At 47.7% G+C, this 14,991-nt stretch overlaps 2 protein-coding genes across 2 annotated transcripts; one reads left to right on the top strand and one right to left on the bottom strand.

The window, feature by feature from the left end:
* Window positions 1-2,079: 2,079 nt before the first annotated feature.
* Window positions 2,080-5,410, top strand: APOA1 (apolipoprotein A1). The gene is made up of 4 exons (XM_036746342.1): window positions 2,080-2,180; window positions 2,554-2,618; window positions 2,917-3,070; window positions 4,405-5,410. The coding sequence occupies exons 2-4, from the start codon at window positions 2,576-2,578 to the stop codon at window positions 5,006-5,008; spliced, it is 801 nt and encodes a 266-aa protein (XP_036602237.1). The 5' UTR covers window positions 2,080-2,180; window positions 2,554-2,575; the 3' UTR covers window positions 5,009-5,410.
* A 5,588-nt stretch (window positions 5,411-10,998) lies between these two features.
* On the bottom strand, window positions 10,999-14,436 carry APOC3 (apolipoprotein C3). The gene is made up of 4 exons (XM_036745886.1): window positions 14,334-14,436; window positions 13,802-13,869; window positions 12,917-13,034; window positions 10,999-11,282 (listed from the first exon to the last, which is right to left on the bottom strand). The coding sequence occupies exons 2-4, from the start codon at window positions 13,854-13,856 to the stop codon at window positions 11,171-11,173; spliced, it is 285 nt and encodes a 94-aa protein (XP_036601781.1). The 5' UTR covers window positions 13,857-13,869; window positions 14,334-14,436; the 3' UTR covers window positions 10,999-11,170.
* Between the last annotated feature and the right edge of the window lie 555 nt (window positions 14,437-14,991).

Consider the following 14,991-nt stretch of genomic DNA (forward strand, 5'->3'; position numbering starts at 1 on the left):
GTTCCTTTCAATTCTGAGCATTTGCTGTTTGTATGGAACCCAGAGATAATGTGTTTGCACCAAGACTTTCCTCACTGCTGAAGAGCATGATTACTCGATGGTCTATGCCTGTGAGAGGGATGGAGTTGGCTAGGAACTGGAAGAGGAGAGATTGCTTCTTTTGGATTTTGCCTTCTAGACTCCTGGCTGCAGGTTCTCCTCGGGGAAAGGCCTCTGAAGGGAGAGAGAAAGAATAGGGGGAAAAGCTGCCATGCTTGAGGCACTGGTTGATTCCTCTACATGTCAGCTTCTTGTCCCCAGGAAACTTTCTACAGAGCATTAAGCATGAATTCCGCCACCAACAAGGGATGTCTTGGGCAAATTCTCAAGCTGGAATCGTGGGTTGCATATACTAGCCCATTTGATCCTCCCAGAAACCCTGTGAGGTGGATGACAGGTATCCTTATCGACATTTTACAGATGAAGAAATTGAGACCCAGAGCGCATAAGTGATTTTTCTCAAGGTCATATGACCAGTAAATTAAAAAGTAGGTAGTAGACTCTGGTTCTCCTGGATTCCAGACTTTTCTTCCCAGCCTGTTTTGCGCCACCACCACCCCTCCCCCCCCCCAGTCCCACCGGGAAGCTGTTTCCTCCAGGATTCAGTAGCACAAGGATTAAGTTACCTGTTGTGTACAAAGTTCGGTCCCATGTACTAGGGCGGACACAGAGGAGTGAAGATACAGTCTGTACCTTCCATATAGTTGGAATCAGTCCATGAGAAAAGCACTTGCAAATCAGCAGAGAAATCGAGACAGGTAACAGCAAGTGGTAGTATGCCACTAGACCCACAGGGTCATCAATTTTGAGCTATACCAGTCCCCACATTTTACTGAGGAAGGACCTGAAGCCCAAACAGGGGACATGACATCAGATCCTTTAGTCATTTAGCAAACTGAATAATAATGATGATAATGAAAGACAAAATCTGACACGGCATTTCAAACTTTGCAAAACATACTACCTACATGCTGTCTTTTTAAGTCTTCATTTGGTATTATGTGTAGGACTTTTCCCATGTTACAGGTGAGGAAACTGAGGCATGGCTTTTGATAAGTCAGTACTAGTTAATAGCTGAACTATAAGTCAGAGTTCAATGAGTCAGTCGGTGAAATCTTCCTGGAAGAAGAATTTGAGTCAGTTTTGGGAACAACCTGGGTTAGGAGAAAGAAACCACTCAAAACCCACAGCTACAGCTTCCCCTGACTTGAGAGACCACAGTGTTCCATTATTCACTTTTCCTGATTTTGGGGGGTGGGATGGATAAGAGGTTTGGAGACAAAAAGTTTGCTTCTTGCAGAGATTTCCTGCTTCTTAAAGAGGGAAGGGGGATGGTCAGCACAAGTGGGCCCTTCTGAGCCTTCATGGGGAACCAGGCAGGGAGTCCCTCTAACCTCCCAATTTCCCCCCTCCCCCATTCTGTGTGTGAGTCCCCCACTTCTGGGCCTGAGATTAAGTGGGTAATGGGACTAAGCAAGGGAAGAATGGCAGGGTCTTTCCTGCTTTTCACCCAAGGTTTTGAAGAGGAGGGTTGGGCCCCAAAGGAACAGTGTGGGGCTAACATAGCCTAGGCCAGGGGTGGGGAACCTACAGCCTTGAGGCTACATGTGGCCTTCTAGGTCCTTGGGGGTGGCCTTTTGACTGAGTCCAAGTGTTACAGAACAAATCCTTTTACTGTGGGGATTTGTTGTGTGAAGTTTGAATGCAGTCAAAGGGCCGCACTTGAGGACCTAGAGGGCCACATGTGGCCTCGAGGCCGAAGGTTCCCCACCCCTGGCCTAGGTTATGCTCCACCTAACCCCAGCTAGCTTTGCAAGACTGAGATTACTCTCTGCAGTGGGTACTCTTGTCTGGCTCCAGCCTATCCCTTGCCCAGTGGACAGTCCTGGATTGCAGAGCCAGAGCTGGGTCCCCCTTGGGCAATCACTACCCCTACTTTCTGTTTGCCTACATGCTTAGGCCCAGGATTTCAGGGGAGTGGGGGAGGAGAAGCAAGTTTGACCCTTGAACTCTAAGTTCCACATGTCCTTCTGAAGGTTCACCTTATCTCCCTGCTTTAGCCCAGCCCTCACTGGGAGCATAAATACCGATTCCTGAGGAGAGCTACCACCCCTGATAGATCACCTGGAGAGAGCATTCAGGTAAGAGCTGCCAAGCCCATGCTGGCCATTTGTCTGGGCTTGCCTGGGACAAGCTTGGCCAAGCCTCTGAGGTTGGCTGACCTCCAGACAGGATGTCCAGGACCTGGCAGGAGAGAGGGATGCAGTAAATGTAGGACACTAGGTATCATACGTTCAGACCTGGACAAGACCCCCCTCATTTTATAGAGGAGTAAACAGAAGCCCAGAATTCTTTCCTTGTCCTATGTGGTTAGCCTTGCCTGATGTACCTTCCTCCTCCTCCTCCTCCTCCTCCTTCACCTCCTCTCATTCCTCCCCTTCCTCCTCCTCCTCTTTCTCCTCCTCCTCTTCCTCTTCCACCTCCATGGTTTAAACCTCTTGCCTCTCTCCACAGGTCATAGGCAGAAGTCCTCAAGATGAGAGCTGTGATTTTGAGCCTCTCTGTGCTCTTCCTCACAGGTAGGTGCCAACACCATGCCCCAGCTGCCCAGTCAGTCAGCCACCTTACTCCCCCTTTATTCAGAATACACTAGATGGGATTGGGAGAAGGTGGGTGGCAGGAACACTTAATATAAAATTTGCTCTCATTGGCCCTGAGCTGAGCTGGGCAACTCTACCCTTACATACACTGTCTTTCCCCACCTCTAGCTCAGAAACCCCTTCCCTTTGGAACTCCTGAGAAAGGACTGAGCAGGTTCTTAGAGTGTCAGGGCAGAGGGTGATAATGACCCTGTTCTGTCTTTCTCCTCTCCTCAAGGGAGCCAGGCCAACTATTTCTGGCAGCATGACGAACCCCAGACACCCTTGGAGCAGGTGAAGGATCTCTTAACTGTCTACATGAACACTGCCAAGGAAACTGGCAAGGAATATGTGTCTCAGTTTGAGTCCTCCTCTGTGGGCAAAGAATTGGAGTAAGTGGGAAGCACTGGCTTGTCCTAGGACTGGGTGGTATTCACGGCTAGAAGCTTCCCTGGGTGGTTTGCTGCCCAGGGTACAGGAACCTAGAAATCCAAGCTCAGTGAAGGACTGGACACCATAGGAACTTGCTCTGGACATCATAGGACACCATGCCTTGTTCTGGGTGGGGGTGGGGGGGTCTGTCTTGTCGTGCCAGGGGAGGAAGCTGCTGGGTCCTCACTTTCCCCAAAGGAGTGAATAGGGAGCATCAGTGCCTGCTGGACCCCTGAGTCATCCAGTGGTGGCTCCTTGCTCCTGGATTTTGCCTGATCTGGCAGACTTAGATAGGTTGTCTCCTCACCTTCCTCCTTCCAAGGCTTCTCCAAAGGCCAGCTTCCTCTTCTGGGTATTTTTTTAAGCTTAAGAAAAGGAGGCTTAAGTTAGGAGAAACCTGACTAGAACAGGAACAGGGATGGTACACCAGGGGTGTCAGAAAGAGTGGGTCAGACTCCTTCCTGAGCACTCTCTGTCCAGGGCTTCACCCAACTCTTCCCTTTCTCCCCAATCCCGATTCCTCATTTGGGAAGCAATTCAATTCACTTCAATTCAACAAGCACCTACTAAGTGCCAGGCAAGGGGCTAGGCTCAGGGAATACAGAGAGGAAAAACAGTCCTTTCCCTCAAAGAACCTACATTCTACTGGGAGGAAACAAACAGAAACTCAGATAAGTAAATACATGGTTTTTACAAGATAATCGGAGTGGTTTGGGGGTAGGCATGAAGGGGTGCTAACTATTGGAGAAATAAGGCAGCCCCAGAACCAAGTCCAGATGGGAGCAAGGGGCTCCAAGAGGCAGATGGGAGGGGCTTTCTAGGTGTGGGCTATGGTAGATAGAGTGCCATTCTGAGAAGCAAATAGCCCTGTTTATCTGGGATATGGAATGTGGGAAAGGGCAGTCATGTAAAGTCAGGCCAGAAAGACAGACTGGAGGTTTGGGAAGTCGCTTGGGAGTCGGCATTTTCGTACTAGAAGCAATGAGGAGCCATGGATGTTTTTCAAGGGAGGGAGTGACACAGGCAGACCTGTGCTTTGTGACTAGTGGCTGTGACAGCCAATAACAATGATAGCTAACATGGATGTAGTACTTACAGTACAGCCAGGCACTGTGCTAAGTAATTCACCATTTTTATCTCATTTGACCTTCACAACAGCCCTGGGAAGTAGGTGCTGTTATGGTCCCTAGTCTACAGATGGGGAAACCGAGGCAGGCAGCAGTGAAATGACTTGCCCAGGGTCCCACAGCAGGTGTGATAGCATGCTATCTCTTCTCTCTTCAACCCTTCACAGCCTGAAGATTACAGACACCTTGAGTTCACTGGGCACAGCCTTTACTGATTTCTATGAGGAGCTCACCCCTGCCTACCAGGAATTGAAGGAGAGCTTCGTTAAGGAAACAGAGGACCTGCGCCAGGAAATGACAAAGGGCTTGGAAGAAGTGAAGAAGAACATTCAGCCCCACCTGGATCAATTTGAGAAGAAGTGGCAGGAGGACATTAACCTCTACCGTGAGAAGGTCGCCCCCCTGACCCAGGAGCTGAAGGACGAGGCTAAACGGAAGTTCGAAGACCTCCAGGTCAAGCTGAGCGACTTGGGCCAAAATCTTCGAGATCGTGCTCAGGACCACATCGAGACCGTCCGGGAGTACGTGAGTCCCTACCATGAGAAGATCAAGAGCGACCTGAGCGAGAAGCTTCACCAGCTCCGGGAGAAAGGTTTGCCCTCTGCCTCTGACTATCAAGCCAAAATGTCCCACCAGCTGAAAGCCATTAAGGACAAGGTCACTCCCCTCCTGGAGGACCTCAAGGGAACCATTGACCCCATTTCACAGAGGGTCAAAACTGAGCTTCTGACACTCCTGGAGGAAGCCCGGAAGACCTTGGGCAGCCAGTGAGGATGTCCCTCTCTGCCCTCCCTCAACGCAGCCTCAGTGACCAACTCCAATCCAAATTACTGCCCCTGAACAGGGAGCCATAGCCAAAAAAACAAGGGTTCCATTGCAGGCTGCTGCTAGCCCCCACTCCACTCCTGCCATCAGTGCCACACAGGGGCCCCCAGCGGCGTTCCTCTCACTCCTTTGTTTCCCTTCCTTCTGGGAATTCAGGGAAGTGATGGATTTGGAGAGGAACCCATGGAGACCAGTGTATCCCTAGGATGGCGTGTGTGTACATGTGGTGGGGGGAGAGAAGAGGGGGCTGACCGTCTCTTCTGGCTCTTCAGGTCCCCATCCTCCCTTTCTCTGGCTTGTTTTTTTTTCCTGATTTTGTGGAATAAAGGTGTCTAAGTTATCAAGCAATGCCTGTCTTTTTACTGGAGAGGTTCACAGCTGGTACATCTCTTCCTGAGGGAGTGGGATGGGGGAAGCATGGGCAATATTGGGGAGGAGCTATGGGGTAGGACCCGGATACAGGTGGGCTCTCTTCTTGTCTGACCTGACTTCAGATGGGGGGGGGGGGTCAAGGTAGGAGGCGGATATTCTCTGTGCTCCCTGACCTTCAGGATTCCATCCAATCCAAATAACTCTCTGCTAAAGACCTACCATGTGTGTCTAGTGCTCTGCAACCACCCCCAGAACTCTAGCTCTTGGCAATCAGCCAACAACAACTGATTGACCACTGGGAGGCCGTCCCTGGGCTAGGCACAAAAGAAGAGGGGAGGGGGGGATGACAGTCCTTGACAGGCAAGACCATACAGTGGATCTGAAAAGACAAGCTGACAGAATATGAAGCAATTAGAGAAGAATACAAAACAACATACGATGCACATATGTGATCTTTATCAAATAGCTTGCTTTCTCAATCATGGGAAAAAGGAGAGAGGGTGGGAGGAATTTGGAACTCAAAATTATAAAAAATAAAGATTAAAAATTGTTTTTACATGTAATTGGGAAAAAAATATTAAAAATTTAAAAACCATATAATCAGTTGTTAAATCAGCACACAGAATATAAAGTAGTAGGAAGAACCCTAAATTTATAGTCAGGAAATCTCGGATTAAAATCCTGACTCTGATACTATATATTTGACTTTGGGAAAGTTCCTTTACCTCTCTGAATGTCAGTTTCCTTAATTATAAAAATGAGGATAATAATATTTAAACAATTCAATTCAGTAAATATTTGGGCTTCCATAAATATAAGGGCCTACTATAACATAAGGCACCATGCTATCCACTGGAAATAAAAAGACAGAAATTAGAAACAGTGTCTACCTTATAAGGATTTCCTTGTACTAGAAGATAGAAACAACTAAACAGATAAGTAAAAAGGAAATAGTTTGAGAAGAGAGAGAGAATACTAACAGCCAGGAGAATCCGGAAAGGCTTGCATAAAAGGTGGCTCATGAGCTGAGTCTGGAGGAAGCTAAGAACTGGATTCTAAGGGATAGAGATGACAAAGAAATTCTTTCCAAGCATTGGAGGTAGCCTGTGTGAAGAGGTAGGAGATTCGGGGAACAAAAAGTAAGCCAGGCAGGGTGGAATAGAGACCCCATGAAAGTGATGTAGAGTAATGACTATTAAGTATCATCAGGTGTATTAGACACTGCTTGTAAACTGAGTTTCCTTTTTGTCCTAGAGGCAGGAGGAAACCACTGAAAATTCTGGAGCAGCAGAATTAGAGGCTCAGACCTGTGCTTTAGGAAGATTGTCTTGGGACATGAACAGAGGTTGAATTGGAGAAAGGAAAGAGGAGAAAATGGAAGCTGGGAACCCGATTATGGAAATAGTCCGGACAGTAGGTGATGTCTACACAAGGGCCGGAAGGGTGCCACAGACCCAAGAGCTTTGTATAGGGAGAATCAACCAAATGAAGTGACTGCTTGGCTGAGGGAGAGCCCAAGGTGGCAAACTTCAGTGACTAGTAGGGTGGTGACTTCAATAGAAAGAGGGAAGTTTGAAGAAGAGATGAGCATACATAGAAAAGATGATGAGTTCCATTTTGGACATATTGAATTTGCTGTATTTGTAATACCCACATCAGTTCGGTCCAGTTGAGTTCAATTCAACAAACATTTATCAAGGTTCTGTGTCTAGAGCATTGTGTTAAGTACTGAGGAAAGTCTAGACACTGTCCCTGCCCTCGTGGAGTTTATACTCTAGCATGGCATCAAGATCCACATATGACGACTGGGACTCACAGCGCTCTTTCCCATAGGTAGGGAGGAGTGCTGACTGCTGTTGAGGTAATCGGGAGACCAAGAAAGAACTTTGGGGTTTGTATCAGACTTTTCCTTCCTTCTTTCCCCCCTAGGCAAAAGTCCCTCACCAGAGAGAGCAATAAAGGAAATTAATCTACTCTTTCCTAGATCTGATTCCTATTCAGACATAGCCAGGACATACGGGTCTAAGACCCTAGGCTGACACCCCTGTTGACTAAGTGTGTTCTTGCCCTGAGTTAAGGAAGACCTGAGATGATGTCTTTGCCCCCTGTGTCATCTAGACTTCTCTTGGCAGGTCAGGAAAGGCTGGGCTTCAGGCATTGGGGATACACATCAGTTGGGCTTTCCTGACTGGTGTGGGTACTCAAAGGAAGGTACTTTATCCCTTCTGTCAGAAGTCTTTAACAAAAGAACAGAAGCCTGACCTGCCTGAAATGAGGAAGCCTGCCTGGAGGTGGAAGAATATGTTAAATGACTCCTCAAAATGAAGATCTTTACAGTTTTATACAGGACCAGGGACATGCAGGGCTACTTGCCAAATATTCCATTCTCCCAAGTCCTGCATCAGGGTTTTGATATTGGTTCTTTCTAGGCACTTGAGGTATGTAGCTTGGGGAAGAGAAGAGGAGGTTTGGGAGTGGGGAGAGCTGGGAGGGAGGAGAATGTCACTGCCTTCCCAAATTTCAAGAGCTGCCATATGGATCATGGGTTCTCGGAATCAACACTGGTGGAACACAAGCTTTGGCGAGTTCTTAAAAGCTACAGTGATGTCAAGCACAGTTCCAGTGATACATTGCCTATGCAGTCCGAGGACAAGGCTCTCTTGGCTAGGCATGGATAGGCTCATATCCAGGAGACTGCCCATCAGAAAAAATATAACATGACCCTCAGTCCTGCTCAGCCCCCTTTCATTTCACAGTGATGGTGCTGGAGTGCTAGAAAAAGGGGAGAAATTGCCTGGAGTCACATAATAAATATTAACTTAATTCTTAACACTCTAAATAAATGCGAAACTTTTGTCCAATGACCAACAGATAAGTATGCTACTGGACAAATTAAATAGTATACATATTAACGTTCTTACTCTAAATGGAACAGGAAGACATAAAAATATTGTAACTAAATGGAAAAAATAAACCTTTCTTGATTTCCCCAGCTGCTAGTACCTTCCTATCCCTTCTCCCCATCACCCCGGATTATTTTAGTATAAATTTTGTATCTATATGTAAATGTCTCCTCAATTGAATGAAAAAGGGACTAATTCATTTTTGCTTTTATTTGTATCTCCCATATCTGTGGCACAGTGCCTGGTATACAGTAGGTGCTTAATAAATGCTTGTCAATGGATTGTTTGGTTGAAGAATGGCTCATAGGTTTCCCTAAAGAAGTGAATAAAGGGATTGAAAAATCTGCTTCATCAAATAGCCAAAAGAAACAGAGATATCATTTCATAGAACATTTGATCATAGGATACCTTAGCCCAGCTCATGAACATTATTAGCAAACAGATTGCCATAAAGGCAATCATAGCCTACATGCCATCCTCTGTGCTAAAGGATGAAGAAATATGGAAATCTCTTGAAGAATTTGACAACTTCCTTTGGAGTAACTGAACACTTAGCTTGATACTTAGGACCTGGAAAATTCAACTCCTCAAACCTTTTTCTACAGGTCTGTCAGGGAGGCATTCAAGGAATACAAAGATAAAACCCAATAACCTCTAAACTCAAGAAGCTGGCATCTGGGGGGGGGGAGCTGTTCGATTACTCAGAGAAGTGGAACTATCTGATAACATTATGTACACAGATAAAGAAACAGAAGGACATTTGACGAGGAGAGAGAACCAACATCTTTGAGCCAAGACTTGAAGAAGGATAAGGATTCAGAAATAAAGAAATGAGGAAAGAGAATGCATTCTAGGCATGGGAGAGGAGAGTGCCAGGAGGTAGGAGGCAGCTAGGTGGCACTGTGGATGGAGCACTGGGCCTGGAGTCAGGAAGACCTGAGTTTTAATCCTGCCTCGGGAACTTACTAAAGCTGTGTGACCCTAGATAAGCCATTAGTCTCTGTCTGCCTCAGTTTCCCTAACTGTAAAGTGAGGACCATAGTACCTACCTCACAGTGTTGTGTGGATCAAATGAGATAATAGTTGGAAAGCACTTAGCACAGTGACAGGCATATAGTAGGTGACTAATAAATGCTTGTTCTTTTCCCCTTTTCTTTCCCGGTGGAAGGGAGGTAGAAGGCTGAGTTTGGGAAATATCTAACAGTCCAATTTGGCTAAAATATGAAATAGGTGAAGGTTAATAATATGAAAAAAGGCTGTAGAAATGGATTGGGGTTAGATTTTGGAGGGTTGGCCTTAAATGCCAGGCTGAGTTGGAGAGTTTTGCCTTTCATCCTAGAGAAAATGGGAAGCTACTAAGGCAAGAAGAGAAAGGAGGGGCCGAGTGGAAAAAGGCAGAGAAGTAAAACTGCCCAGGGAAGCCCACCCAGAGAGGTCCTGGGCCAGGACCCCCTTGGGTTGCACGAAGCCCAAGCTCACTTACTTCACGTTTCATAGACACTCTACATATCCCAGCTGAGAATTTAGAATGAGGAGCCAGGAGATGTGGGTCCAAAGGTCAGCTCCATCGCTTACTAGGCGCGTGATCTTGAGCAAGTTATAATATCTTTGGGTGTCAGTTAACTCATTTACAAAATGGGGTAGGAGAGGAAGAGAATGTGACTTATAGGATTTGGAGCTGGAGGGGGCCTGAGAGATCATCCTGGTCCTGAAAAATGATTTGAATTCGACTGCCTTGTCTGACAGATGAGAAAACTGAGACCCACAGAGCATAAGTGACTCACCTAAGACCACATGGGTAGTTTGTAGCAAAGCTAGCATTTGAACCCAAGTCCAGGTAGCTAGGTGGTGCAGTGGAGAGTGTGGAGCCTGAAGCCAGGAAGACTCGTCTTCCTGAGTTCAAATGCGGCCTCAGGCGCTCATTTAACCCTGGTTGCCTCAGTTTCCTCATCTGTAAAATGATCTGGAGAAGGAAATGGCGAACTACTCCAGTGTCTTTGTCAAGAAAACCCTAAATGGGGTCATGAAGAGTCAGACATGACTGAAAAATGGCTGAACAACAACAGCGACAACTTCTGACTCCAAGCGCAGGATTTTACGCACTTTGCTCCGATGGTTAAACCACCCTTCCAGCTCTAAGATTTTTTGAGGTTTAAGGATGTATCCAAAAGGTATAACATAAAAAAGAAAGCCCCTTTAAACTCAGCTGGTGGACAGAAGGGTCCCAGGCTCAGAATATTACAGCTGGAAGGGCCCATAAAGATAAATTATTCCAAACCCTTTCTTTTAAAGATGAGGGAATTGAAGACCAGATAGGGGAAATTACTTGCCAAAAGGTCCACAGAACCGGGACTAGAAGCCCAGGCTTTTGACTCCTTAGTCAGTACCCTTTCCACTAAGCTAAGAAAGTGGGAGAGGGCCCTCTTTATTTTCCATCCTTTGGCTTTTCTTCATATTTCTCAGGACATTGGTCAACCATCACTGAGCCCCAAGGGGGACAATTAGTCTAACCCCATCCCCTACAAGGGGGACCGATTCCCCTTTCCTTGGGAAATATGAAATGGATTAGAAGTTCTCTGTCCCAGCCTCCCACCCTACACACACTTGCCATTCCCATGCCCCAAATGAAAATAGCCCATGTGGTACACATGACGCCGTAAGTGTTTCTCATCTGGCTTTATTCTGAGGGCAGTGCTTGGCTGGGGGCAGATGCTTTTTCTGAGACATAGTGGAAGAGTCCAGGAAGCCCTGGAGATAGGAGGATCCAGGGAGGGAGGAACATGGACGGATGGATACACAAAATGATGGAGTTGAGTCTTCAAAATGTGTCTCTTTAAGGAGTTGCTGTCACCGGCTTATCAGCTTTCTCCCATAGGCCAGAGAGCTTCTCTGCCCAAGTGCTCCAGTAACCCTGCAGGGAACTGAAGCTATCGGTCATCCAGTCCCTAAAGGGGTTAAACAGAAAGAGGAAAACCTTTGTGGATGGGGCCAAACGGTAGGGAAATCCACCTTGGGACTGAACACCTTACCCTCTCTCCCTATCCTTCTTTCAAATCTCTCATACTTCAACAGTCTCCCCACAGACCTGTTTCTGTCATGGTTAGAAACATCTGGAAGGAGGGTAAATGATGGTGAGGTGTCTTATCCTATTCCACTGGCCTTCCTGTGATTGCTTCAGCCTTATCCCTAAAACAGAGACTTGGACTTCTAGGCCCTAGGAAGAAGACTGGGGCCTGGGAGTGAAAAAGCACATTATGATAGTGTTGGGCAGAGCAGGGGAAGGGGGCTGGAAGGTCTCCTGAGAAACTGTGGCAGGCCCCACAGAACTCCCTAGCAGAGAAGAAGCTAAGTGGTTAGGGCTGAGAAGGGGAGGAGCTCAAGGAAATGAGGATTGGAGCTCAAAGAGGAGTTGAGTCAGGTTTACCTAACATAGAAGGGGCAGAGGAGAACTGGGGAGAAAGGAAGGGGTGAGTTTTTGCTTAACTGGCCATTTATATAGCCAGCTAACTAGCTTAATCTCTTCGAGCCTCAGTATCGTCATCTGTAAAATGAGTGGACGGACTCTAAGGCACTTTCTAGCTCTCACGTTCTTTGATAGATGCCATTCTGTGTGGTGGGAGGTCAGGGGAAGCAATAAAGGTGTGTAGGGAGTTTAAACTCAACAGCTGAAGCATTGTTAGTCTCTTTTTTTTTTTTTTTGGAGGGGGAAGGCAGGGCAATTGGGGTTAAGTGGCTTGCCCAAGATCACACAGCTAGTAAGTATGTCAAGTGTCTGAGGCCGGATTTGAACTCAGGTCCTCTTGACTCCAGAGCTGGTGCTCTACTCACGGCACCACCTAGCTGCCTCTAGCATTTTTATTCTTATGCCTGTGGCTCAGAAGTAGTGAGAATTGGGAAAGTTCCCTGGGGACCCCTAGCAAGAAGAAAAAGGCAATGGTAGAAGAGAGGCAGGAAGGTGGTAGATGAGGATGTAAGGACACCAGGAAAAGGGAGGAGGACACACTAAGGAAAAGAGGTGAGGACAGAGAGAAGGAGAGAGAGAATGGAGTTTCCCACCCATACTGGCACCAGTATTTAAGGGTATGAAACCCTTATTTCTATGATCTAGGCTCTCGCTTCCTAATGACCTAGATTGGCATCCAAGCTGAGAAGGGGGGAATAAAGTGGGAATGGAGGGAAGCCAGAGAAAGGAAGGCAGAAAAAGGGGCAGACAGGGAGGAAAGGAAGGATTGGGGAGAAATTTGATATGAGGGAGAAGAGACAGAGGGGGAAAGAAGAAGGATGTGAGGGACAGTGGGAAAGGGAAGAGAGGGACAAGCAGGAAGAGCAAAAAGGATGGGGAACAGCAGGAACAAAAGAGGGAAAGAAGAAGAGGACAGAGGAGAAAGAGTCATAGGGATTGAAGATCAGGGTTGGAGGACACAGAAAGGGGAACAGAGGCAGGTGTGGAGAGGAAGGAAAGAGGAGCAGGTGAAAAAGAGGGGAAGAGAAAGGAGAGGTGGGGAGAAAAGGGGAAAAGAATGGAAAGGGAGAAAAGAAGGATCTGGAATCTGTGAGAAGGGAGGAAGGCCTGGCATACTTGGCCTGCTTGGCCACTTGAGATTCCTGCACAGTGGTCAGAGCGTCGTGGGCTTGTCGGGCCGCCTGATGCACATAGTCTTGGACCCGGTTCAGGATTGTCTCCTCTTCCTCAGCATCTGCATGGAAGGAAATGGGGAAGGGGAAGTGGCATGAGTCTGGAATCAGGCTAAGGGGGAGAAAGTAGCCTTCCCTTGGGTTGGGGAATTCCTAAGAGGGTTAGAAGCAGGATAATGAGAATCATCCTGGATTTTTCTCCTACTTCTCTCTGGCTCTCTCATGGTGTCCCACATCAAAATAATGGTAGAGAGGACCATAAGGATGGTTCTGACTGGAACCAGGGAGTAAGAGACATAGGCAGGCGGCCCCTCTTTGGGGGGAGGGGGTGTCTTCCCTAGATAAACCTGATCCTCAGAGCCATACCTAGGGTGAAGCCACTGTGGCTCTGTTCTAGGGTTTGGAATTTGTAGGGCATAGACAATTCCCTAGGAACAACAGAGCTTAGTGGGTACTTGGCAAGAATAATCCATCAAAATGCTGAGATTGTCTTTATCTCCTCCCCATGCTGCTCCCTGTCCCGGCCCCAGTGGTGGCCTTCACTGGTATCCCAGAACTTCTATGTCCCACCCCCACAACGGAGAAGCATCTCATTCCTCCTCAACCATCAGCCAACTGAAGAGCACTTGTCCCTCCATTGTGCTACTTTCCTTGGCTGCAAATATCCCCTTGCTATAGCTTTGTTGAGCCTCATCTACCTTGAAATGAGTTGCGATAGGACCACGTAGAAAGCAGTGATGCCCTGGACTCCCTTTCTTCCTTCCTCCCTGTATACTTTCCAGAGTCCCACCCCCATGTCCAACCCCCACCCTGTGCCAGAGGATCTTACAAGCAAACACCAGCAGGGTCAGGAACACAGCAGCAAAGAAAACTTGGCGCTGCATGGTCACTCTGCGTCTGAGAGAAAATGACTCAGATGAGTAGAGACCCCCCAGTTCCCTGTAATCCTTCCACCTCCCTGCATCGGCAGCTCCCCATTCTGTGCCAGCCAAGCCCTGTTCTCTGGAGAGACTGAAGCAGGATCAAAAGCCAAAAAGTACCAAGGAGAACAGGACCCAGGCACCCTGACTCTTGCTAGGCCAGTTCCCAAGGTGGATGGGGTTCTAGGACCGACAGTCTTCTACTAAGAATATACACTTGTCCTGACATTCTAAGGGTTGGGGACACTGTCTAGCAGAGGAAATGGAGAGGCTTAGGGTCCCAAGCTATGCTCTCCCTACGAGCATTCCCTTCCCTCCCCACCCCATTCCCCCAAAGGGACTCAGAGCTCAAGATTTATAAGTATAGGCTCTGCCCTTCCACAGTAGATGAATTTTTCCTCATCTCCCCTGCCCACCCCGCTCCATCCCTGGGAGCTTCACCTGGAAAGCTGCTTCCTGGCATGTGCTGATTAGGATGGGAAGATCCACTGTGGCCTGTTTTATATTGTCCCCTGGGCAGCGGGCACAGGAGGCCCAGGCAGCTGGGCAAAGGTCACCTGCTGACTTGTCCAGATAGGGTTAGAACAGAGAGCCAGGCAGCCAGCTCTGGGTGGAAATTAGGAAATCCCAAGTGAAACAAAGACAGAAGCCGTCTGTCCTCCTCCCATATCTTTAGCTCCTTGTTGGCTGGGCTCAGAGCCAGTGTCATGGATGGAGCCTTTTAAGACTCCACTCCCATGCCCCATGGCAACCTGGTTCCCTTAAGGATGAGGGAGGAGAGCTTCTGGGCAGGAGGTAGAGTCAAGTTTCAGGCCAAACTTGCTGGTTAGAGAGGGAGAGAGTGTTTTTGGATATCTCTCAAATATTCTTCCTGGAATTCCCATCTTTGAGGGGAACAAAGGTGGTGAGAGGAACTGCTTTCAGTGACTGCTTTGGGACTGAAAGAGTGGGTACCAGCTGCTTTCTAGGGGACACTGGACTATCTCTGGACCTATAAGTTTGGAAGATTAGGAGCTGTTATTTCCCTTCCTTTTTCTCCCATCTCACAGGGCTGGGACAGGAGGAGACCAGTGAGTCCAGAGACAAAATATTAGGGGAG

The sequence above is a fragment of the Trichosurus vulpecula genome, chromosome 2 (genome assembly GCF_011100635.1).
Source record: "Trichosurus vulpecula isolate mTriVul1 chromosome 2, mTriVul1.pri, whole genome shotgun sequence".
Classification (NCBI taxonomy): domain Eukaryota; kingdom Metazoa; phylum Chordata; class Mammalia; order Diprotodontia; family Phalangeridae; genus Trichosurus; species Trichosurus vulpecula.